This window comes from Penicillium hispanicum, assembly GCF_028827665.1.
Source record: "Penicillium hispanicum strain IBT 35686 chromosome Unknown utg000003l_segment0_segment0, whole genome shotgun sequence".
NCBI classification, from domain to species: domain Eukaryota; kingdom Fungi; phylum Ascomycota; class Eurotiomycetes; order Eurotiales; family Aspergillaceae; genus Penicillium; species Penicillium hispanicum.
Window position 1 is genome coordinate 3,608,474 of NW_026623195.1, and position 24,228 is coordinate 3,632,701.

Consider the following 24,228-nt stretch of genomic DNA (forward strand, 5'->3'; position numbering starts at 1 on the left):
TATCGGCAAACGAACAACAGACAGGGGAACAAGTATTCACAGGTAGGGGATATTTGTGACATATCTCGGTTTTCCATGAGGGTGATGCCATTCTGGGGTTTCCCTGGAGTTGCTGCAGATGGGCATTTTGCGATTTGGGTCAAAATGCCGGGATCGGCCAACGTGCGATGCTCTTTCTCCAAACCGAGGAACGTCGTTACAAAATAGACCGCCGACAGCACCGTGAGAAGCCATGTAAATCTTTCTTTGTCTGTAATCAACCAAAATGTCGCCAACGGAGCATGATGACGGCATGCTTGCTAGTCTTTCTCGAAGCATATCGCATGCACTGCACCAAAGCCGCGGGATTCAGCTGGACCTGCCTACTCCGGAATCCATGCGAAGTTCAGGTAAGATATTAATTTCATAGAGGTGGGGATTGCTTATAGCTCTGTCCAGGTGAAAATAGTGATAATGAGCCCTATACCGCAAATTTTGTGGCAATACTTGACAGCTTTATTCAAGCTCTGAGTCGTCGGGGCCACAGGCCCGAGGCCGAGGCAATTCAACGAGCCAAGGATATTGCCTTGGAGCCCAAGTCCCTTGGAGGCCTGGATATTGCTATGCGGAAGCCCCTGGACCAGAATGGATTTGATTCCATAGTGTTTTGGGTCGAAGCATGGCTTCAATCTCTGTCGTCGGCGGAGAAAAGTCGGCGACTTCAGTGTCCTCTGCCGGTGCGACCATCGCAAAGGCGTGGAATGACACTGACTGAGAAGATCCTTGCACATCACTCAATTGGGTCAGTTTCATCATCCGGTCTCGCTGCTGGAGACTTTGTCCGAGTCGTCGTAGACTGGGTCGCTGCGTCTGAAATATCGTACTTTGTGAGTCGTTTCCTCCAGTTCGTCCTCGATTAGTTTTCAATGCTCATATGGCTTCTTGCAGTCAATGACAAAGACTCTTTCTCAGCTAGACTCCTACACCATATGGCGCAACGATCGGTTTTGGCTTGCTGGTGACCATGTTGTTGACCCTCGAACATATGATACACCCTTGAATCGTCGGCTGATCAATGCTGCTGAGCAAGTGGCTCACAAATTTCGATTGACAGATTACAAAGGGCCCAATGTAGGATATAACGGGCCGCACTTTCTGTTTCATTGTTCTGACATTTGCTGATTCAAGGGGCCAGTATACCATCATGCATACTGAGTTTGTGCGCGAACGAGCGGAACCTGGGATGATCGTTGTCGGCGCCGACTCTCGTAATAATCTCTCAAAATTCCGAGTCTTATGCAAGCCACTAACCATTCCGTAGATACTTGCTCCTCTGGTGCCGTTGGATGCCTTGCCGTTGGTCTGGGTGCTGCCGATGTGGCAATGAGTCTGGTCACTGGAGAGACTTGGTTCAAGGTTCCTGAATGTGTTCAAATTCGATTTGTTGGACAGCCCCAGCTTGGAATCGGAGGGAAAGATATTATCCTCCACATCTTGGGAGAGCTTAAACGCAACACGGTGGCAGCTGAGAAGGTGGTCGAGTTCTCAGGTCCTGGCTGTCAGTATCTTTCCGTGGATGCACGATTTGCAATCTCGAACATGTGCACAGTACGTCGGTCCTATAAGAGCCGAGGTGCATCCGGATTAGAGCCGTGAGCTGTTCTGGCTGATACGATGCATAGGAATTTGGTGCCATAACTGGGATCTTCGTACCAGACTCCACGGTGCAAGCCTACATCTCAGGTCGAAAGCACAGAAACAGGAAGTCTTCATCGGTTTACTTCCGGCCTGACCCAGATGCCACGTACTCGGAAGAGTATGATATTGATCTCGCCGACGTGAAGCCTCTCCTTGCCATCTATCCCTCGCCGGATGACGTGGTTCCGGTAACCAACAAAGCTGGCTTGCATCTAGACGGATGCTTTATCGGAGCATGCACGACAACAGAAGAGGACTTGGTTCTTGCTGGCCTTGTCCTTGAGGTTGGTCTTCGGTGGAATCTCCCATTGGTGCCAGGAAAACGCCATGTGACTCCTGGGTCAATTCCCATCCGATCCAGACTCGAGGCATTGGGCCTTTTAGATATCTTCAAGTCCGCCGGCTTCTCAATTGGTGCTCCTGGCTGCAGCTATTGTGTGGGCATGGGGGCCGATCAGGCCGGCGAGGGAGAGGTCTGGCTCTCGTCGCAAAATCGGAATTTCAAGAATCGAATGGGCAAAGGGGCCATGGGAAATCTTTCTTCTGCGGCAACGGTGGCAGCATCATCGTTTGCGATGAGAGTGGCCGATCCATCGCCTTTCATCGCCGAGGTCGAGGCAGGGTATTTTGACGCGATCAAAGCTCATCCCTTGAGAAAACCGTCGCCCTCTGCGGTCAAGGAAACGAAGCTCGCGTACGTGGAGCCTCACTATCATTCTTCCGCCGGCCAGTCCTTCGCTCAGCACAGGTCGAAGGCAGGGGAAAGAGGCAATGTGTCGATGCCATCGCACAATCGGCGAGCCTCAATCGTGGACAAAGTTATTCGACTCGGCGACTTTGTCGACACAGACCAGATTGCACCAGCCGATTGCCTTGTCACTGCGACAACCGATGAGGACCTGGGGGATCACTGCATGAAATACACCATGCCTCAATTTCGCGCAAAAGTCCGCGATGGGCTAAGAGTCGTGGTTGCGGGCAAGGCCGTCGGGGTGGGATCGTCCCGAGAGGCTGCAGTTCGTGCATTCAAAGGTGAGTTAACGAAGGGAGAATCTGGAGATTGGGAGAGGTCGATCTACTCACATCGATATTTCATAGGTCTCGGAGTCAGGTGTGTCATAGGGCGCTCATTCGCCTTTATATTCGGTCGCAACCTCCCCAACATGGGCATTCTGCGCTTCGTCATTGATGATGATGTGTTCTATGAGGCAGCAGTGGATGGTGTCGAGATTCAAATTAGCCTGGATGATCGACAGGTCCAGGTTGGTGAGTTGACGTTTCACTTTCAGTTGTCGGACATGGAGCTGGCCCTTATTGAGAACCAAGGCATGACAAGTGCCTATCAGAAATTTGGGAAGGATATCTTCCATTCCCTTTCTGGTGGAAAAGGAATTCATGAATTCAGCCAGGAACTAGTCGACGAGAAGTCGGAGTTGCCCGCGGGCATGAGAGATTTACAGTGGTAGAGCAGGATTTCATTATGTTTCAAATGCTTGGGGATATCAATCCAAAAAACACGATCATATGAATATTTGCCAGTAATCCAATACTTCCATTGTTGACCAGCTGCATTGATATCAGGCTCATTGGCTGCAAACTTCAATTTACAAGGTATATCTGAAATCCGGATGGGCATCGCAGAGCTCTTCATAGTCCTTCGCACTGTCAGGGTTGAGCTCGCCCCGTGCTGCAAATTCAGCAGCCACGGCATCACGCCGTTTATTCTCATGCGAAAACATCCACATTGTTATCACAACTCCAACCACCCCGAGGGCATTCAGCCCCAGCAAGGTACCGTGCCCTTCAAAGAAGCGAGGCGGATCAACGTAGACCTGGGTGCTGATAATGCTATAACATTGAATGAATATCTGGGCAATGGCCCAGGCTGTGGCTCGCTTGGTGAAGCCAGCGTGTGAGATCAATACCCACGCGCTTGATAGAACAACAGCCGGGTAGGCACCAGCTGCGACAAAGGAACAGCCCACGATAAGGACCGCTTTGGTGGTGCTTGTGAGAAGCATGATGTACCCAATTAGACATATAAAAAGGCAGATCAACGTGGGGACGCCCTTTTTGTCAAAATGATCGGCCAGAATATTTCCAATCGGGAGTGTGATAATGCCAAATGCATATGGGATGATTGTGTATAGCTGCGTCATGACTGGATTGGATCGAGCGTCAGTGATTTGATTCTAAAATGGAGAGTAAATCCATGACTGACGTGGAGAGAATCCAAATAGATTAATGAATGTCGGTAGGAAGACTCCAAATGCTGCCACGTTCAGACACACCGCTGCAACCGCCATTGCCTGGAGCCAGGACTTGGGGTCCTTGATGGCAAGCCATATCTGTGCAACTTTGAGGCTGGAGCCCGGCACGTTGCGAGCTATCACATTGCGATTAGAATACATCTGCGCTATGACTGTCTAGCCAGCCTCTGTGACTATTCGACGTACCTGTCTTGGTTCTTTGCAGAATCATGTCCCGCTCCTCTTCCTCGCGGAATATCCAGCTTCCGTGCTTTGCAACAGCTTCTGGAAACTTAGGAAGAAAGACGAGGACCAGAAGTCCCCAGAAGATGGTTGGAACTCCCTCTACGATGAATAACCAGCGCCAGGATGAGATTCCCTGGCTACCATCCAGGTGTCTATCGACACCGTATGAAATAAGTCCCCCGACCGCCCCCGCGATTGGTGCTGGAAGATAGAAAAATGCTGCAGGGAGTGAGTACGTTCTCATGCCGCTTCTCCAACCAATGAACTCACCAGCCCTGGTGCCTACTTCATTTGGGTAATACCACTGTGCAAGATAAAGGTTTCCTGTCTGGACAACCGCTTCAAATGCGCCCGTGAGGACTCGAAGGACCATGACTGGTGCGTAGGAATGCGATGCAGCAATACAGCAGGCGGCCACTCCAAATAGGACGACGGAGGTTCCAAAAACCAGAGGCGCCGGAATACGTTGCAGTGTCAATGCTGCTGGAAGTTCAAAGACCATGTAGCCGACGACTGTAGTCCCATACGTTAATGGAATTCCCAGGTGACTTGCAAAGCAAGAAACGGCAATGAACAACAGTCACTCACAGAACATCATCAAGCAGTTAAAGTACTGGCTACTTGAGATATGGAGGCCGACCTCCAGACCCATGACTCGCGCATTTCCGATCTGGGTTCGATCCTGCACAGTCTCCTTTTAGTGATCGGGGGTCTCCAAGTGTAATAACGGCATTGTCACAAACCAGGTAGGCAAAGAAAAAGCAACCTGCCAGCAGAGGCACAATGGCCAGATCCTGTTTCAAAAGCAGTCGCTTTTCCCGTGGTGATCTCTCATACTTAAAGGTAGAATGTGGAGGGCAAAGTTTCTCGTAATTCTCTGCATACTCGACATGGTCGTCAGTCACTTTTCTTTCGAGTTTCTCCATTGTGAGTAGCTCGCAGGAATGATCATAAAATACGTGTGGGGGTAGAGAAGGAGAAGAAGAAGAAGAAGAAGAAGGCACTCACTCGTCCGTCATTTATCAGCATGCCTGCACCGCCAATCATAGCTCAAACCGAATCCGGGGTCAAGTTGGAGTTCCCCGTGGGGTCAATGCACGTTTTCGAATCTCGAAGAAGCTGGATATTTGCCGATGAATCCGGGGTAAAGGCCGATTCTAAGCCAATTCTCCGATACCACGCCCATCCACGCGGAGATATGTCATGCAAGACACGATAGAGCTGAGGCTGAAGCCGAAGCTTGAAGCTTTCTCTGGCTCATCATTGGATTGCACCGGGGAAACATAGCTTGAATGGTTTTCTGTGGTGAAAGGGATTAGCGAGTAAATAGTGGAGGGTATCAAGTTCTACCTCGTCCTGACGGAGAAGCGGATGACATGCAATCAGCATGGGCAAGGCAATGTCCGTTTATGAAGTCAGAATCAAGACAGCCAATGACGAGAGGCCAATGACGCAACGTCTTTGCATTCTAGAATCCTTTTGCCTGCATTCCCCAGACACTCAGTAACCGAACGGCGATGATTGGCACTTGGGCGAGTACCTAGGTATATATCTCGGGCCGCTTACGCAGCAACGCGGGGTTGAACGGAGCCGAGTGACTGGCCAAGTACTTGGCAAGCTTGCAACCTGTAACTAGCTCTGTAGCTCAAACTGGTCTCATTGGGAAGCGTGTTGTGTTGTTCAAACCAGAAGTGAGTCCCGCCGAGATGATGGAAAGACCAAGGCGGGCCGGAAGAACAGTCAAGGCGTGCACCAACTGCCGGCAGCAAAAGGTCAGTGACTCGAGACCGGCACCTTTCTTGTTCCCCCAGCTGAACCTGCGAGCAAAGCTTCGCTGTGATGCCAATGAAAACCGCTCACGGCAGTGCTCACGGTGCGATCGACTGGACCTCGAATGTGTCGTCTTAAGGACGTTTAAACGGGTCAAGAAGAAAACGTGGGTGGCAAGCTGACCGCAACCAAGGATTACTTGTGACAGCGGAATAGGAAGGCTGAGCTGCAGCATGAAGTCGAGATCTTGCGCCAGCAAATACATACAGGCTCATCAGCCAGTCCTCCGGTCGACAATTATTTCGCCCCAGCAAGCAATGGCGATCAAGAGCATGTTACTGCACCGCTAATACCAGACCCATCCCCGGGTGATCAAACGATAGGTGATGATGTGCGGTCTGACGGCAGGACTGGACACCATGATCTGAATGAAACACCTTTGCTTCCTGGAATGCTTGACCGTCGAATCAGGAATGAGAGCCCATGTACGTTACCGCGGTCCCTGAACGGCTATTCAGTGGAAGCGCAGAAGATTGACGACTGTTTCTTTCTGTAAGTTCCCAATTGGTCTAGAGTCAGACACGGTTCATACTGATACGTTCAACATAGGTTCTTCTCCCACTACTCTCACGTCCTACCCATTTTAGACGCATGCAAGTCACCCGACGTATACTACTCTCGCTGCCCACTACTCTTTTGGACCATTTTAGGGGTTGGATCCCGTCAGTATCGCCGAGACCCGACGTTGCTGACGAGGCTCGCACCATGCATTGAAAGTATGGCTTTGTCCTCGCTGGCCAGCCGAGTCGCCGTAATCGAGATGATCCAGAGTCTCCTCTTACTATCCTTATGGCCTTTTCCTTTCAACTCTGCCAACAAGGCCATGGTTCACATCTTCAGTGGCGCAGCAGTCAATCTAGCGCAACAGATTGGGTTGCACGTTGTTGGTGTCGGACAGGACTTTGCCCGAGTGAAGATCGATGCAGATGAGGCCGCCAAGGCTTACAGGGCACAGCTATGGCATTACTGTCTTTTGGTAAACCAGAGGTGAGGTACAATAGAGGCGATTGATGGGATTTGGTTAACGCTTTACGGTATTAGTGCCAGCTATGCCGATGGCCTTTTGCCCGGAATTTTGACCACTCAGAGCCACACTGAGATCCAGCGTGCCAAGGCCTTACTGCCTCCATCTCTCCAATACCAAAGACAAATTTACGAAGTCGCGGTGAACGCTACACAGGCCATGCAGCAGGCCGGTGTGGCAGACGATAACGGGTGTAGTGCGGCACTCTTGCATGCTTTAATCGACAACTTTGATCGAGAACTTTCCTCGATCCCTCTCGCGGAGGGTTCCAGTCATATTAGTAGGTGAGCTCTGCTATCCCCAGCTGGGTCATGTCTGATAAATTCTTAGCCAAACTCCATTATGCCATAACACGGCTACATATTAGAACATTCACATTTTTCAGTACTCCCGGGCCTGAAACCTTCATGGCAATAGTGGACCTCTACCACACAGCTGTGAGTGCAATAGATGCCCTAACATCAACGAGTGGACCGGCAGCAGCATGTCCATTTTTTATGTACCGCGTGATTCTGCTGGCTGCCTTTAGCATCCTCAAAATCCTCCGTAGCGATGCTCACCAATCCGCGGTCGACGCGAGCGTGGGAGAGGACAGTTATTTTTCGGCAATCATGTTTCTCAAGCAGATGTCCATGGCTCACGACGACATCACTGCTCGCAGTGCTGACATTTTGGCTCAACTGTGGGCGAGCGACACAGTGTTCAAAGGTCCTGATGGAAAACGAGATAGTCTTTCATTGCGGATCCGGAGCCGTTTGACAATAAGCGTGGTGTATGACTGTTTTTGGTGGTGGCGTGAAGAGATTGCTGGCATGTCAAGTCCATATCAGGAGAGGCGAACCGTCAATCAGGAAGGTTGGTTGCCCTTGGATGACTCACTTGGGTATAGTTCCTATCGCGTCGAGGTGCATGCTTACAAGTCTTGCAGGTATTCTAGGTGGAAGACCAAGGCCTCTGTCAGATAGCGCCCCTAGCCAGGCAGGCTGTGGTCCATCTCCGTTGGCATTTCAGAGTATCCCATACCTCGGCGCTGAATTCGATGACCTTGCAGAGTTCAGCTGGTCAGGCGCTGGGAAAGACCCGGTACTACATCAGACAATTGACCCGGTGTTATGGGTGGTCGGATCAGGCAAGGAACAAGATGAGGCAGTATACGGCTCTCAGTCTACGCCCATCATCTAATATGGCCAAATAAAACCATTATACTAGCTTCTTTGCTTTAGCATACTTCCATGACGAGAAAGCAATCACACGCGATCGGATCGGCCAGTAAAAAGCAGAAAGCTAACCGCCAAGTGAGAAAAAGCAGCACAAAACATAAAGCTACTTCATGCATCGATCCGAGCCGGTAGATCACAGTCCTCGTCAACAGATCCAGCTTCTCCGTCCTCCACTCCCGCTTATGAAGCGATCTCAGACAACCGTGGAGCGCCACATTGGGGCTCGTCCAAGCCGGGCTTGGAGGCAAGATACTCCTGGGCAAGCACATGTAGCCGCCTCACCTAGCGCCTCCCCCCGGACTTGGCTATTGGCGGTGTACTTATTGTGGTCGGGGTGGATAGTGGCGGGATCGAGCGTAGGCAAGCCATCTATCCCTGTAAAGGTTTAGGAAGAGATGTGGGAATAGATGTTGGAGGTGTAGGTGGTAAGGTTGCTTTTGCTCTAGTGCCCTTACTTTATACGCCCCCCCCCCCTTAAGCTTACCCCTGCTAAAGGTATTATACTCCACTCCTATTTAGGCGCGGGATTCTCATATTTTTATTCTTTGTTTGATTTTTTGGTTCCCCTATATGCTCGGCTCTATATGACAGATTAGGGTGATGAAGCTGCAGCGTTCTTCCTGGCCTCCCCAGTGGTAATTGGCATACGCGTAGAGAGTGCTAGGGGCCACTACACAGGATTACTGACAGGTGGAAGAAGTCGAGGCCATTCTTGCGCCGCCGGAGACTGGCCTCTTGGCATAGGGAGGCCTGATGGAGTGTGTTCAGCGGAGTTCCAGGGTGTATACCGGAAATACATATATGGGGGTTGTAGTTCCATGCCAGGGCAACTTGGAAAGTGAATTCAACCATGTCGCGTAGATCAATCCATCAAGGCTTCTCTCACTTGGTTTGCCTCCCTCATCCTTCCATTTCATATACTACCCGCCCTCGGTTCTATTCGCCTTTTCTATCATATACGATCATCAGTCATAGATCCAGGAGATATTTCTTCTCCACCTGACTCGGCCTCCAAGACCGATAGCCCTCAATTGTTGCATGCGGCCGACCTGAAGAGACAGCCGCTCCTACGGTATACCTGGCAATACGCTTCATCTAGAGTCTACATAACATCAAGCAGCTTTATGGAGCAGGTTATACGCTCGGTCCAGGGCTGGCGCACAGAAAAGGCCAGACAGTATCATCTTACCTAGTCGCTTCGCAAATTTATCCATGACTATGCTAGCATCGACCATGACCTAACGGCCGAGTCTCTTGCTGCCTCTATCGCAGACTCCAGCAATACCTAGCTAAGGAACCGAATTGACGACATCCTTGCCCAACTAGACGCGTTGAAAGGGGGAATTCGCGGTGGGCCACATGCCCAGCCGCAGTGATGGTAGAGATGGTCTGTCTAGCCTTTTCTTTTTCTTTGTTTTTGTTCTTTTTATTTTCTGTCCTGTCTTCCTGGCCATGGAGACAATTATGGAGATAATCCCCAGGGGCTAAACCCAGCCATTCGTACATTTCCTCATGATCCAAGTAACGCTATTCAAATTATATCACGTTCCCCATAAGCATGTAGATCCCCAAGCTCGACAGCAGATCCTTTCATCTCTAAACATCCTGCCCTCTTTGTTACTCTTCCATTTTTCCCTCGTTCTGTTCATCTTCATCTCTTCCTCTCCACGCCAAGTCTACGCCAGCCCTGCTGGTTCTCTCCCCCATCGGATTACAGTATGTACAATTACGAGCATCCGCAAACACATTTAATTGACCAGCCAGACATCATCGGGAATATACACTTTTCCATCCATTAGCCGCCTGGATGTGCGAACAAAAGCAAGCACGTTGAACTCTGGACGATCAAGCGAAATAAACGATGATTTCATGCCTTGAACAGCGGCTTCCACTTTGACAGGCATGATCCCCAATGGATGTGTAATATCAAAAATGTCACTCGTCAATGCCTCCTCTCCTACAACCTGATACACGATAGAGTCGCGAATCCGGCTACAAGCTGCCATGCAGGCCGCGATGGTCCCGGCCATACTATCATGACACATATTATTCAAGATAAACCGCGATGTGATGTGGCCCCTTTGCTCTTGGGGTGTGCATGCAGTGACGAGGACAACGGATGGCAGGCCAAGAGATTGTTCGTCAACGAGTTCCCAGTTCACACATCTGCCTAAAACCTGGGCGGCTTTGCCTCGAACCTCTTTGCAGAGGCTAATGATTTGGCAGCTGTTGGTGATATCCGCGGCGCTGAGTGATGCCAGGTTGGTCACCCCCAAATCTTCCGCTCGCACAAAGACGGTTAGAGTGGCTATGTCCACAATGGTGACCTCGATATTCCTTTGGTCAATTTGGAGGTTGTCCGTTGTATTCCCGGTAGGAAGGGGGCCCATATCATGGAAGCCCCCAATTGTCTGTATAGTTGTCAGAGCAAGTTATGACATGTTATTAGGACTCCCCGATCGATACGCACATTGCGAAAGTCCATAAGAATTGGCGCACCAGTCCCCGGGACTCCTGCCATTTCATAATTCCCTCTGGAGAGAGATTTCTTCGATACTGGGTCAAGCGGGACATGTGCAATGAGAACCCTGCGAATCGCAGTTTGGTAGATGCGCACCTCCCGAGTGAGAAGGGTGGGATCAACGGACTTGCCGTAGCGAAAAGGAGTCTTGATCATATCCTCATCAATCGCAAACGGTCCAACCCCAGAACTGACGTTCCCACAGTTCCCGTGAAACCGGATACTATCTTCCCCAATGCTGACCTGAGCATAGCTATAGTCCACATCGGCATCGGGGCGATCTGAGCTCTTGATGATGGCAACTTTGGACGTCACGATGCGGGTTCCCCCAAGCCCGTCGATCTGGAGCGGGTCTGGAGTCCCCATTGCTCGCTTGATCACTTTGTCACGGAGAGCTCCAGGAGGGGGGACATCCTCGTCCTTGAAAAAGAGGGCTTTGCTGGATCCGCCGCGGACTAAAGCGGCCGGTATGCTGGTCTGACCCGGGAGCATGATATGATTGTTGCGACGGAGAATCCCTAAGTTGTGACGACTGAATGTACGCTTGACCGTCTTATATATTCACTGGACACTCGCACTAGGCGGGTGTAGAACTTATCATAAATTGAGGGTATTGTCCGTGTTCCGCTCTAAAAGCCGATCGGAGATTTCTCTCCGAATTCGATCTATATCTCCGGTTCCCGCGGCCAGAAAAGAATCATCCGGTCATCGATAGACCGGGAAATCGGCTAAGCAACCTCCATCATCGAGATCAAAGAATAGATGTATACATCCTGGCTGGAATTGTTCTCAGTGTGGTCATTCTCGCTTGGATGAGGTTGTCCCAGACAAGCGGACTGCCGATGACGTAGGCCGAATGTCAAATTCCAACCGTTCACTGGAAATGTCGCACATGCGAGCGAGATATCACCACAAATGCTGGTCGATACATGAAAAGAAAGCACCAATTGCTGAAGTGTCGAGGGAGCCTAGGGATCTTAGGCGTATCCCATTCCCTTCCTCCACCAATTCCACACCCCCCGTTGCGCCATGCGACCGCCAAACTCCTTGACACTGTCAACTTCTGAAAGTCCGCGGTCAATCGAGCTCGAGTGCAATTCCTTCGAAGGACTCTGGCCTGCATGTGCATTTGCGTTGTCCGGTGCCAGTTGTCCCGGTCTTGTGACCAGCTGGAAATCCTTGTAACGAAGCTTGCGCACCACTCCAACCCATGACTCGACCTGTGCCTGGTCACGGCCCTCGACATACATGATGCCGGGGCAGCCCCCGGAGCGCAGGAGCACAAAGCATTGGTGGGTGTCGGCGGCGCGCTTCAGGGCCGCGACTTTCTTGCGAGAGGTGATGTGGTGGGTACGTATCAACGCATTGTAGAGCATGGTTTGTGGGGAAGTGCGGACATGGCGGGATCGTCCTGCAGGATGCACTTGCAGTCGCAGTTGCAGAGACGAGGGACACAAGAGTCTTGCAACATTTCCAACACGGAAATCCGTCGATCGGGAGGCGGTGTGGGTGATGACTCAGCGGGCGCCGATCGAACCTTGGAAATCATTGGAATCCGATCCAACGGCGATCGCTTTGTTTCTATTCCATAATACGATTGTAATTGGATGGATTTTCAATTGACCCGCGGGATGACTGGTAAGTGCTGGCATGTTTTCATTTGTAGTGTTTGAGGGTTGCCATTCCTGATGGTCGACACGAATATGCAGATATGTACATGCAGATCGTATAGTTCCAGCCGGATTTTGCATACCCTATGCACGTAGGAGAGCCAGATATATATATTTCCGTCCTATTCAGCTATGTACTTCAGCAATATGGATCAATCCTTGAAATAATTCGAGAACATCCATCACAGTCAATTTTGATCATAACCATTTCTAGATATGCAGGGAATTCTCCCGATTGGCGTCGAAAAAGAGAAACACGGCCATTGTGTGGCGTGCCTGAGGCTCCGACGATCGGCGTCGCCTGCAGCTGTCATCCGCATCATGAGGGAATTCTGCTTCTTCCTTTCTTCACGTCGCAAGAAAAAAAAAAGGGCGGGACTCGGCCACGCCAGAAAGCAGACAGCAGTGATCACAAAGGGCTCCTGTCGTATGGATCCTTCCATCGTGTCCCCCAGTCGACAGAGCCACCTGACTTGACTCTTAATAATGCACAAATCCATCAGAAGGATGCCAGCCCTGCAGCCTGGGTCGTCTATCTCCGCCACGTTCCACCTATGGCATCATGGGGATTGAAAGACCGCCTTGACGAAGTAACCGCCGGCGTGCCACTAGCTTGCCACACCGACCTGTCACCATCACCGCCAGGAATCGGATCCGCTCTGAACCGCACTTGCGAGTGGCTGGCGCGGTGGAGCCTCTCCTCTTGGCTTCCTGATTGTGCCAAACTTACGCCGCGGTGTCCGCGGCATGCGCCGCTTTTCCATGCTGCTCTCGAAGGAGTCGCCTGAATCGGGGAAATGAAGGGGTGCAGCCTGGTTCTTCACCCCTAGGGGCTCTCGTGGCCAGTTCCCTGTGCATCGCTGATTGGCCTCCGGAGACCCGATTGCGATCGGATAGTCTCATCCGTTCGTGATGGCCCCACAGGATCTCGTTGCTTCCCAGCCGGATTCAGTTTTTCTTTTTCGTGGGATTGGCCATCTGGGGAAGAAGAGTCACGGTGATGCTTGGCTTCCTTTCTGGGGCCCCAATAGATTCGGGGCACTCGCTTGTATAAAGATGGGAGTTCAAGACCAAGACCTTTTTTCTTCTTCTCTTTCTTTAACCGCCTATGAGGAGATGCTGTCTATTGTGGCCATCTGTACACAATAACACTGGTTCTGAAAGGGTTGAAAGATGCCTGCTCCACTTCATTCTCGTCCTCATAACTCATCTTTTGCTTCCGGCCAGGAAGTATCACCCCTAGGAGACCATGGCCCACGGGTATATGTATCCCACGAGGATGAAGATGCCATCGCCGATATCCACCATACGTTGACTGAGAAGGATCACTCGGCTTCGAATCAAATTTACTCAGAGCCTCACTGCTCTTTCGATAAGTTTCTCGAGGAACAGGTCCAGGGAGGCAAGAAACGCTCTCATCTCGGTGTATGTTTCCAATCCCTGTCCACCTGGGGTGAGGGCAATGGCCATGCCGACATCAAGACTCTGGGAATGGCATTGTGGCGCACAATCACTCTACAGGATATCTATGAATGGACCATCCAGCCGTGGTTATCGTCCAAGAAGCCACAGAGCGGCCGTGCTCTGATCCGTGATTTTTCCGGGGTGGTGGATAGTGGAGAGATGATGCTGTAAGTGCACCTATCGCCTGCAACGCGTTGCATCGCCTGATAAAAGTCTGAATAGGGTTTTGGGCCGCCCAGGAGCTGGTTGTTCAACATTACTTCGGACAATTGCTGGCCACCACTCCTCTTTTCTCGGGGTTACAGGCTCCATTGACTATTCTGGCCTGAACCCCGAGGAGGTTCGCAAGCATTACCGCAGTGCTGTGGTCTACGTGCCCGAAGACGATGTGCATTTCCCGACACTCAATGTGAGACAGACTCTGGAATTTGCACTGCAAAGCACAACACCGAAGAGGTATCAGGACCGAATCCCGCGGTACCTTGAGATCTACGGACGTGTGTTTGGAATGACCCATACGATGAATACGCTGGTGGGCAATGAGTATATCCGAGGTGTTTCGGGTGGTGAGCGTAAGCGGATTTCAATTATCGAATCGCTGGCTACGGACTCGTCGGTTACTTGCTGGGACAACTCGACTCGTGGACTGGATGCATCTTCTGCCCTGGACTATGCTCGCAGTCTGCGTATCATGACTGATACCTGTGGAAAGGCAACATTGCTCACCCTGTATCAAGCTTCCGATGCCATTTATGCACTGATGGACAAAGTTCTTCTCATCGACGAGGGTCGAATGCTGTTCCAGGGCCCGGCCAACGAGGCAAAGCGATATTTCGAGGAGCTGGGATATGAATGTGCCGACATGCAAACCACTTCTGATTTCCTCACCAGCATCACCGTTCCCGAGCGACGAAGGTTTCGACCCGGATGGGAAGACCGGGCTCCAAAGGGGCCGATTGAGCTAGAAGCGGTGTTTAGGCAGAGTTCCGCGTTCAAAAGTCTTGAAAGATTGATTGAGCAGTACGAATATCAGCGCACTGGCGACAAGGGAAATGGATTATGCTCCACAGACTCGGAGTGTGGAAGCACGGAAGAGTTCAAGCGGACGATGCAGAGTGACAAGTCTCGTTTCGTGTCGTCCAATTCCCCATACACAATATCACTGTTTCGGCAGATCGTCCTTTGTACTCAGCGTCAGCTGTGGCAGCTTAAGGGCCACATGGGCCCATTGTACATCAAGCTGGTCTCCGCCGTGATTAACGGGCTGTTGATCGGGTCAATGTTCTATGACCAACCCCAGACCACTGACGGCATGTACTCGCGTGGCGGTGTCTTGTTTTACTCTTCCATCTTGCTTGCCTGGCTGCAGATGTCGGAACTAGAAGATGCCATGCAGGGCCGCGATATCCTTACTCGTCAAAAGAAGTTTGCATTTGTTCGTCCCAGCGCGGTCTGCTTGGCTCGTGTCCTACAGGACATGGTGATAAGCACGCTACTCACCTTCCTATATCTTGTTGTGTTTTACTTCTTGTCTGGTCTACGCTCTGATGTGAGTCTCAATTCTCATCTATGCTCTCATTCCTGGATGTGCTGACATCATGACAGGCTGGGCCATTCTTCATTGATTTCCTCTTCATCCATATGTGCACAATATGCATGACATCGCAGTTTCGTGTTTTTGCTGCGCTTTCTAGAAACTTTGAAGTGGCGTTGCGATACTGCGGTGTGGCTATGTTGATGTGCATCGTCTTTGGTGGCTACCTCCTTTCAGTCGAAAAACTGATTCAAAATGTTCCTTGGGTAGGCTGGATAGCGGTACGTCTCCACTGATTGCTCTCATCTTCGTTGAAGACTAAATCCTTGAATTCAGTACACGACACCCGTTTTATACGCCTACGAGGCCGTCATGGCTGCCGAATTTCATAACGTCAACTTCACCTGTGCCGCTTCATCAGTTGTACCATCCGGTCCCAATTACACTGACGTTGCATATCAGACCTGTGCTTATGCCGGGAGTCAGATCGGAACCACCATCGTGAATGGTGATGACTATCTGGCGACACAGTTTGGTTTCCACTATAGCCATGTGTGGCGCAACTTTGGCATCCTCTGTCTTTTCACAGTGGTTTTTGTTGCGTTAACCTGCTGGCTGAGTGAAGTACTGGAGTGGGAGTTGAACAGTACTGGTCCGATTCAATACAAAGGGTCTCGCCGTTGGTTCAGTCGCCCAAAGGGAGCAAGTCTGGATGAGGAACAAAAGCCCGTCCCAGCAGACCTCAGAGTATCCCCGATTGCATTTCCCAATGCCAACCCTAAACCAGCATTGGTTGGTACTGATTCCACTTTCACTTGGTCTGACCTTGAGTTGGATGTGCAAATTGGCAAGGAGACTCGCAAACTGCTTGACGGTGTCTGCGGCTACTGTAAACCGGGGAGTCTGACAGCCCTTGTTGGAGCTTCTGGGGCAGGAAAATCTACATGTAAGACTTGGTGAATGGAGAGAGTTTTGGCATAAATTCGCTGACATTTGTTGGTTCAGTGTTAACTGCACTCACCCAGAGGCAGAGCGCCGGTATCGTCACAGGGTCTATGTGCGTGGACGACCAGCCAATCGACGCCTCCTTCAACCGGCAAATCGGATACTGTCAGCAGATGGATATTCATGACGAGAGCAGTACAGTTCGCGAGGCATTCGAATTCTCTGCTCTCCTTCGACAGAGCCATCATATTCCCAAAGAAGAAAAGTACGCATATGTGGGCACCGTTCTGCATACATTGGATCTGGTGGAGCTGCAAAACGCCGTGATTGGGTCCTTGGACATCGAGAAGAAGAAACGCGTCACAATTGGAGTGGAACTGTGTGCCCGGCCCAAGCTGCTCCTGTTCTTGGACGAACCCACAAGCGGACTCGATAGCCAAGGCGCAACCAGCATCGTAGCACTGCTTCGGCGTCTGGCTAATCAGGGACTGGCGGTTCTCTGTACCATTCACCAGGCCAACCAGCAGCAATTTGAGGAGGTAAATATATGTGCTCTGCTTTCCCATGGATCATGTGTTAACAAATTCCAGTTTGACCGTGTTCTTGCCCTGAGTCCTGGTGGAAGCACTTATTATTTTGGACCAGTCGGCGAGTCCGGTCAGGCGATTTTCGAATACTTCCACAAGCACGGACATGACTCTCAAAATGCGACCAATGCGGCCGATTTTCTCATTGAGGTGGTGGTAGATGGTATGAAGGACACTGGAAATCAGGCTAACTGGGCGTCGGTTTGGCGGAACTCGGAAGAGGCCGCCGCTGTCAAGGAAGAGATCGCGGCCATTCGCTCTCACAAGAAGAGAAAGGCTGGCCAAGAAGCCCCTATGTCGCCTCCACTCTGCCATCAAATTGCCTTGCTCACTCAACGGACCTGTCGCCAGTTCTGGCGAACCGCTGAATATCCATATTCGCGGCTCTACGCTTCGTTCATCCACGCGCTGATCAACGGACTTACCTACCTCCAGATCGGAAACAGTAGCACTGATCTTCAGTCAAAAGCATTTTCCTGCTTTTTGATCCTCATGCTAGTGCCTGAGTTTATCAACGCCATCTCCATGCGATTTATCTTAAACCGTGACATCTGGCTGGCACGAGAGGGCCCAAGTGGTGTGTATGGCTGGGTTGCATTCAGCACCGCGCAAATTGTCTCTGAGATCCCATATGCCATTGTGGGTGCGGTCATCTTCTATGTTTTATACTACTTCATGGTTGGACTACCGCTGGGTTTCGCGGCAGGATACACTTTTCTCATGTTCCTCATGTTCTTCCTTTTTGCTACTTCCTGGGGGCAATGGATTGCTGCGTTGAGGTGCGAACAAGTATCAAACACCCTTCTCGAGATCAATACGCTGACAATCACGCTCTCAAATCAGTTCTGATGCTATGATCGCAGCAACTTTGATGCCGTTCTTCATCATCATGTGTGAGCTCTTTAACGGTACCCTGCGCCACCATGACCAGATGCCTGCATTCTGGAAATACACCATGTACTACATCACGCCATTCACCTACTGGATTGGTGGTGTGTTGACTGTGGTCTTGCGCGGCACCGACGTCCACTGCACGGGGAGTGAATTGACCATGTTCGACAGTCCACCTAATATGTCCTGTGACGAATATGCTGGGTCCTGGATAAATGCGACAGGTGTTGGCTACCTTTCCAATCTCACGAGCAGCGGCCAGTGTGGATATTGTGCATATCAGCACGGTGACGATGTGAGTCGGATCTACCCACTGAAGACCTTTTCACGCCAGAGTTAACTCATGGGGCAGTACCTGTCCGCAATTGGACTCGATGAATCCAAGATCTGGCTTTATTTTGGCATTTTCTTGACTTTCACCATCACAAACTACCTGATGGTGTATCTTCTTGTTTACGTGCGGTCTGCTATGAAACCATTTTGGCGATCGAAGTGATGCTTGAACACTGTTCTCGATATCTTGCACATGCCAACTGTATACTACATCACGGATCGAGTCATTGACTCTTGTTTCCGTTGGAGTCACAAGAGCGACTATTCTGTTGAAATAGATTGGATAATGTCCATGGTCTATGGTCTAGCTGCGACATAGATGAGACACATAAGACATGGCGATAAACTCTCTTTCATACTGAGGGGGCAGAATAGAGCAGAGATAATCGCCCCAATCCTTCCCGCGTTGGAAATTCACATACGTGGTGAAGTATTCCCACCATTCGGGATACCAGCCAGCGAATTCCCAGTCGAGGACAGCTGTAACTTGGCAATTTTCATCCACTAGGATATTGCGAGAAGAGAAATCGGCATGCGTGAAAACAATATCGTGACCATCGGTCAGCGCGCAGTTCGCATAGTATCGAAGCGGCGCGGAGATTCCCGAGCTGAGATCGTCCAGTATCCATTCATTGAATTCCCGCTCGGAATCAAAGGGCCCTCCTTGGATAGACGTCCACTTGCCCATTGAGACGGTGCCACGATCAACCGCACCGATGTACTCGCCTTTTAGATTGCGCAATTGGCAGAGGTAGCCACGAAGTTGTTGCGTAATGGATTGTTTCTGATCAGGGCTTAACGTGTCCCAGACATCTTCCAGCGACTTGCCAGGCATGTAGTCCATCACGATGCCGACCAATACCCCATCCTCCCAGCGCACGTCGTGCACTTTCGGTACCGGAATGGATGTCTTTTCCGCAACGAAGCGAAGATTCGAAGCTTCGTGGATTCGAAGATCTTGGGCTTTTTTCACCACGAGATTTTCGCTGATTCGAACAATCTTGCGGCCGTGAAAGGTGTAGAGCACCTCGCCTTCTTCGTCTCTTACTTTGGCTCTGGCTTCTGCTTCCTCGGCTTGTATTTGGTGGAAGTTGAGATATTGGTGCATCAGCTTGGCCTTGAGCACAGCTTTGTCTTTGTCAAGGGGCTGGTTCTTTGGCGGGGCTTCAACTTTCACCCTAGCCCCGACTTCAGTTGGGAGTTGAGTGTGAATCTGTGGTTGGTCACTTGGCAAGGACTTGTTCTGGAAGGTCCCTTCCCTCGTTTCGTCTCTGTCCATCGCTTGACTTATTTCCATGATCTGTGGATCCCAAGAGCGAAGATTGAGCTGGAGCAGCCAAGCGCGGGCTTCCAGACTCGTGCCAGTTGCTGATGCAGGATGACAGGAAGTACTAATGGCTTGTGGCGAGATATTGGCTCTGATAGGGAGTGACTTCTGGAGAGAAGCATTCTGTTGTCAACACCAGGATTCTTCGGGGTAACATCGAAGGGCCAGCGAGGGTGGGATCTTGTATCACATGAAGCACTAACTGGATTAAGACTACTAGGTACACAACCTTGGAAGTACCTCCGCTGAGAGTACATACGGCGACAAGGACTTGACGATATTGACACTTAGGATTCATGGAGATAGAATTACGAGAGAAGAGAAGGAAAAGTTTTTCGGGCTCACAATTTCCGATTGCACGAGAACTTCGAAGTAATTGTTGTAATTATAACCAGTTTATATACACTGACAGGACCCTCTTATACAATGCGACAGAAGAGCCCTCCAGCACCACTGACCCGCTATCCCACGGGGTAGTATATCGGGTCTAGTACGCATAGCGGAAATGAGGATTCTCCTTGTCGGTGAGCCCCGCCCACTTGGTCTCATCAATCATTGACTCGGTCACCGAGCCCCGTGTCTGGTCTCGCCGACGATTCTCCCAAAGATAATAGAGGAACAGTACGACGGAGAGAACTGCCGCGCCGGCTTGCGTGGCGAGCACTGCAATCTTCGCCGGTTGGTACTCGGGCGCGTCGCGGGCCTGGAAAGTCTGTGGCCCGATGATGTTGCCGACCGAAAAGGAGCCAGCGACGAGCGCGCTGGCGAATGCGCGCTTGGTATGGCCGGCGCAGTTGGCCATGGTCCACTGATACAGAATCGGGAGCGTTGCCACAATGGCGTTGACCAGGTAGATGCCGATCAGCACGCCAGCGGTGTTGGTCTTGGGGAGGAAGGACATGAGTCCGCCACCAATGATGCCGGGGATGGTGCATAAGACATTCCAGGCCCAGCGATGGGAAGTTTGGCGGATGCCAAATCCAACCAGGAGGGTAAAGAAGATGCTTACAAGGCCTGATGGAGTGTTGAGAAGGGCTGAGATGGGACCAGAGAATCCAAAGCCGGCAATCAATGTCGAGGAATACGTTGTCACAACACCGCTGGAGACGGACATCTAAAACCAAAAGAGTAAGCATATCGATCTAATAGAAGACGGGAGAAGGAGGCTTGACTACCAATATCGTGGTCAGTGTCAACAACCAGAGCTGGATATCCTGAACAGCCTCCCAGATCTGGTTCAAACTCAACGCCGAGCTCCAAAGACCGGTCTGGTTCTCGCTGACGTGCTGCAGCAGTGCGATCTTCTCGCGGTCCGACAACCACAAAGCTTTGATTGGCGTGTCTGGGACGAAGAAGAAAGTCAATGTGCCCACGACGGCAGTCACCAGCCCTAGTACTAGGAACATGATGCGCCACCCATCCAAGACGGCATACTCGACGTGCTGGAAGGCAAAGGAGATGATGCCGCCGATGATCTGTGCAACACCCAGACCCATATACCAGAAGGTGAAACGAGGTGCTTGCTCGCTGCGCGTGTAGAACTGGCTACTTAACAGCATCAGCGATGGGCCGACCGTTGCCTCAAAAATACCGAGAAACACCCGGGCGACCAACAGGCTCTGGTAGTTGTGAGCGCCAGCCGAAGCAGCAGCCGCAACTCCCCAGAGGAAGACGTTGCCCCCGAGCCATTTGGCAGCAGGGGTTTTCTGCAAGCAGTATACTGTGCATGGCATCAGTTCATGGCCGATGCTAGCAAGGGGGGAGAAGGCCGCGAAACTCACCGTTGGGGACCTCTGCAATCAGGTAGGCGAGGAAGAACCAGGTAGCCATGTTGGAAAATTCATTCCCGACCAATTTGAGATCCTTTTTCAGTCCCATCACTGCGGCATACTACGGTTGGACATGGTTCACATCAGCTGCATCGATGACCCGGGGAGGCAAGTGACTCACGTTCAGCATCACTTTGTCCAGGAACTGCAAGACATAACAGCCAAACAGGTACGGCATCAACCGCCGATCGATCTTGCGACGGAGTGCCACGAGATCGACGCTGGCGTTGTCATTCTCGTGGGCCTCGAGATAAACCACGGCGTCGTCGAGTCGATCAGCGCCCACCGTCCGGGGAACTGCATCGGGCTGCTTTTCGCCCATGTCCGACCACAGTTGCAGATGGGATCAAGGCGAGGACAAAAAGCGCAGAGACAAGAGGAGGGGAATTTTCCAAAAAGCAGCAGCAACACCGGAGAAAAAAAAGAAACAATGGGAAAGCTCGGAGGGAGAGGTGGAACGCGCATAATGGAGTGAAATGCCGGCCTGAAACGAAATACATGCAGCGAGCTTCGGCGTCCATGCAGGCTCTAGACGGACAAATGATCATCCCTAGTCGCAGGATACCAGATCAAATCACTGTGAATCGGGCGATCGACCGTCGATTCCTGCCTGATCCGTCCCTTAGGGTTTGCGACTCTCCACCCTGGCGTCGAACTAGACCGGGACCCTGGTCGCCAGGTATCGCGCTGTCGGACTGTCATCTGGCATATTGCACGGATCTTCTTCCGGATACCAGCATTGGAGACTGCCGTGCGTGATTTTGGACTGAGTTCTCACTGGTTCATTCGGGCTCCCTTGGGGGTGGACGGGTCTCGCGGATGGCGCAAGGGGGAGCAAGAGGCAGACGCGTCCACGCGATTGGCGCCAGACGAAATTGAAAATTGACTGGACAGAAGCAAAGAAGAAAGCAAGGCCACGCATGAATGCAAGGTTCACTGTCTTCACGTGGAGTGATGGCTTGTTCCATCTCGATGCTGTGACTCTCGTCCTGTGAACCACTGCGACAATGGGTTGGGTGCACAATGCCACACCCCAGGCCGAGGCTGCATCGCAGTACAAGCTCATTCTGGCTGTATGTATCAGCCTGACGCTGTTGATGGGGATCACGGTGTGTCTTCGACTAGGTGTGCGCGCGCGGGCGAGTCGATTGGGCGCCGCTGACTACGTGATGGTGGTGAGCATGGTACGCAACCTGTGAGAATGGGGATCGACTTGAGTCGATGCTCGACCCTGACATGCAAATGCAGATATTCAGCATGGTATACAGTGCGCTCTGCATTGCCCGTGAGTCCTGCTGCCCTTGGCGTCAGTTGATATCTGCTCACCCCCGCCCAGAAAGCAGATACGGACTTGGACTGCCTCTCAAGCTGCGCGCGAAGACCGACCTGTCCACGTATACAAAAGTGAGCAACAAAGAACCCGTCATCCCGGCGACGACTGATGCCTGGTAGCTTAATTATGCAGGGCGTCCATTCTACCAGATCGGCATCGCTGGGTTTAAGGCCTCTCTTTGCCTCAGCTATCTCCGATTGCTCTCCGGTACCTCGAAGACCTTCTACCGGGCCTTGATTTGGGCGGTAATTGTGATCTCCACGTTGGGTCACATCGCTGGGGCTTTGGTGCTCATCTTGGATTGCACACCGGTAAGCAATCGCCCATCGCTGTCCCGGCTGATGTGACCACTGATATGGTCTTGTCGCAACCGGCCTAGGTGGAAAAGGCATGGAATCCACACGTCCATGGGAGTTGTCTTCCGGTTGGAGCGACCTTCTACGGACTGGCCATCTTCACCATCATCTGCGACGTGATGATCATCTTCCTCCCCATCCCGCTGCTTCTAAAATTGAACATCAAGCCGGCGCAGAAGGCGGGCGTTGTCTGCCTGTTCCTTCTCGGTCTGTTTACCACCGTATGCTCGATTCTCCGATTGACCCAGATTCACCGGGTCGCCTTTGGAGATGGCAACTCGACGATGCTGGTTCTGTGGGGGACCGTCGAATTTAATGTTGGGGTAAGCAGCTTCATGCGAGAATGGACGGAATCCAATGCGAGCGCGAGCAGCTGCTGACCAGCTCCAGAATATCGTCACCTGTATTCCGTACCTGGCACCCCTGCTGAAAGGCTTCGTGCGTGATTTCCGCTCGACCAGCGGGCGCAAGTATTACGACAGCCGTGGCCGGAGCTACGCGATGGAGGCATGGTCCAAGGACCAGCGTTCCCGCCTGCACTCGAACGCGTCTGGACCATCGCAGCCGAAGCGCACGCCTAGCGAAGAGCTAATCCTGGCTAGCCGCCAGCCATCCCATGGTGGGATCGAGATGACGGTGGAGTATCGAGTGTCACTAGAGAACGGGTCGACGGAGGGGAACATGCCGATCGCCTCGTAATTATAAAGTCAGTTGGGAAGGAGTATATGTAAATTAGTGGATCTGAACGAGACTCTGGTTTGCCCTTATCTTCCACAGGAGATCCCCTATTTGAGTTGAACAAGAGATCATAAACATTTGCTGGTCCACTCACAACACACAATCAGACGATGTTGGCGTCAGCCGGTGCCAGGCATTGGGGCAGCGTGCATGACGCTAGGCATTAAACTCTCCTTCGAGGTGGTGTTGTCCCGTTCCATCAGCCATGCAGCCAGCAAAGGAGAGGATAGAACGGGATAGAATCTCGGTGAGCCCAAACTCTGTACGGTGGGCCCGGGAGATCGCTGTCGACGCATCAGAGGCCCCCAGAGGATCGCCCGGGGGAAGTTTAGGTCTGGCGCAGTCGAGGACGCGGGCGCCGATCTTGGTCTCGCAGCCGGCGTGGTTTCGAGGCGGCGGAGTCCGGCGCCGCGCCTGGTTGAAGGGTTGCGGTGCGTGGGGTGGATCCATGAGA

At 51.6% G+C, this 24,228-nt stretch overlaps 10 protein-coding genes across 10 annotated transcripts; 4 read left to right on the forward strand and 6 right to left on the reverse strand.

Moving 5' to 3' along the window:
- Positions 1-265: 265 nt before the first annotated feature.
- N7459_003742 (aconitase family protein) lies at positions 266-3,143 on the forward strand (the record flags this gene model as incomplete). Its single annotated transcript, XM_056942926.1, has 6 exons — positions 266-389; positions 439-866; positions 928-1,110; positions 1,175-1,247; positions 1,301-1,587; positions 1,662-3,143. 6 exons carry the CDS (start codon positions 266-268, stop codon positions 3,141-3,143), a joined length of 2,577 nt encoding a protein of 858 aa, XP_056802809.1.
- A 138-nt stretch (positions 3,144-3,281) lies between these two features.
- N7459_003743 (major facilitator superfamily domain-containing protein) lies at positions 3,282-5,098 on the reverse strand (the record flags this gene model as incomplete). The annotated part of the gene is made up of 6 exons (XM_056942927.1): positions 3,282-3,838; positions 3,899-4,063; positions 4,134-4,391; positions 4,443-4,685; positions 4,761-4,866; positions 4,916-5,098. The coding sequence occupies 6 exons, from the start codon at positions 5,096-5,098 to the stop codon at positions 3,282-3,284; spliced, it is 1,512 nt and encodes a 503-aa protein (XP_056802810.1).
- Positions 5,099-5,878: 780 nt separating this feature from the next.
- N7459_003744 (uncharacterized protein) lies at positions 5,879-8,299 on the forward strand (the record flags this gene model as incomplete). Its single annotated transcript, XM_056942928.1, has 6 exons — positions 5,879-6,108; positions 6,159-6,494; positions 6,552-6,989; positions 7,044-7,306; positions 7,357-7,881; positions 8,250-8,299. 6 exons carry the CDS (start codon positions 5,879-5,881, stop codon positions 8,297-8,299), a joined length of 1,842 nt encoding a protein of 613 aa, XP_056802811.1.
- Positions 8,300-9,994: 1,695 nt separating this feature from the next.
- N7459_003745 (PrpF protein) lies at positions 9,995-11,259 on the reverse strand (the record flags this gene model as incomplete). Its single annotated transcript, XM_056942929.1, has 2 exons — positions 9,995-10,657; positions 10,717-11,259. 2 exons carry the CDS (start codon positions 11,257-11,259, stop codon positions 9,995-9,997), a joined length of 1,206 nt encoding a protein of 401 aa, XP_056802812.1.
- A 485-nt stretch (positions 11,260-11,744) lies between these two features.
- On the reverse strand, positions 11,745-12,143 carry N7459_003746 (uncharacterized protein; the record flags this gene model as incomplete). The annotated part of the gene is made up of 1 exon (XM_056942930.1): positions 11,745-12,143. The coding sequence occupies one exon, from the start codon at positions 12,141-12,143 to the stop codon at positions 11,745-11,747; it is 399 nt and encodes a 132-aa protein (XP_056802813.1).
- A 1,467-nt stretch (positions 12,144-13,610) lies between these two features.
- N7459_003747 (putative ABC multidrug transporter) lies at positions 13,611-18,354 on the forward strand (the record flags this gene model as incomplete). The annotated part of the gene is made up of 8 exons (XM_056942931.1): positions 13,611-14,068; positions 14,124-15,450; positions 15,507-15,716; positions 15,772-16,381; positions 16,441-16,919; positions 16,971-17,746; positions 17,811-18,153; positions 18,211-18,354. 8 exons carry the CDS (start codon positions 13,611-13,613, stop codon positions 18,352-18,354), a joined length of 4,347 nt encoding a protein of 1,448 aa, XP_056802814.1.
- A 141-nt stretch (positions 18,355-18,495) lies between these two features.
- On the reverse strand, positions 18,496-19,470 carry N7459_003748 (aminoglycoside phosphotransferase family protein; the record flags this gene model as incomplete). The annotated part of the gene is made up of 1 exon (XM_056942932.1): positions 18,496-19,470. The coding sequence occupies one exon, from the start codon at positions 19,468-19,470 to the stop codon at positions 18,496-18,498; it is 975 nt and encodes a 324-aa protein (XP_056802815.1).
- A 535-nt stretch (positions 19,471-20,005) lies between these two features.
- N7459_003749 (putative MFS transporter) lies at positions 20,006-21,669 on the reverse strand (the record flags this gene model as incomplete). The annotated part of the gene is made up of 4 exons (XM_056942933.1): positions 20,006-20,632; positions 20,694-21,238; positions 21,300-21,408; positions 21,469-21,669. The coding sequence occupies 4 exons, from the start codon at positions 21,667-21,669 to the stop codon at positions 20,006-20,008; spliced, it is 1,482 nt and encodes a 493-aa protein (XP_056802816.1).
- Positions 21,670-22,354: 685 nt separating this feature from the next.
- On the forward strand, positions 22,355-23,735 carry N7459_003750 (uncharacterized protein; the record flags this gene model as incomplete). Its single annotated transcript, XM_056942934.1, has 6 exons — positions 22,355-22,531; positions 22,596-22,632; positions 22,684-22,751; positions 22,800-22,991; positions 23,060-23,359; positions 23,427-23,735. 6 exons carry the CDS (start codon positions 22,355-22,357, stop codon positions 23,733-23,735), a joined length of 1,083 nt encoding a protein of 360 aa, XP_056802817.1.
- A 195-nt stretch (positions 23,736-23,930) lies between these two features.
- On the reverse strand, positions 23,931-24,224 carry N7459_003751 (uncharacterized protein; the record flags this gene model as incomplete). Its single annotated transcript, XM_056942935.1, has 1 exon — positions 23,931-24,224. The coding sequence occupies one exon, from the start codon at positions 24,222-24,224 to the stop codon at positions 23,931-23,933; it is 294 nt and encodes a 97-aa protein (XP_056802818.1).
- Positions 24,225-24,228: the final 4 nt, after the last annotated feature.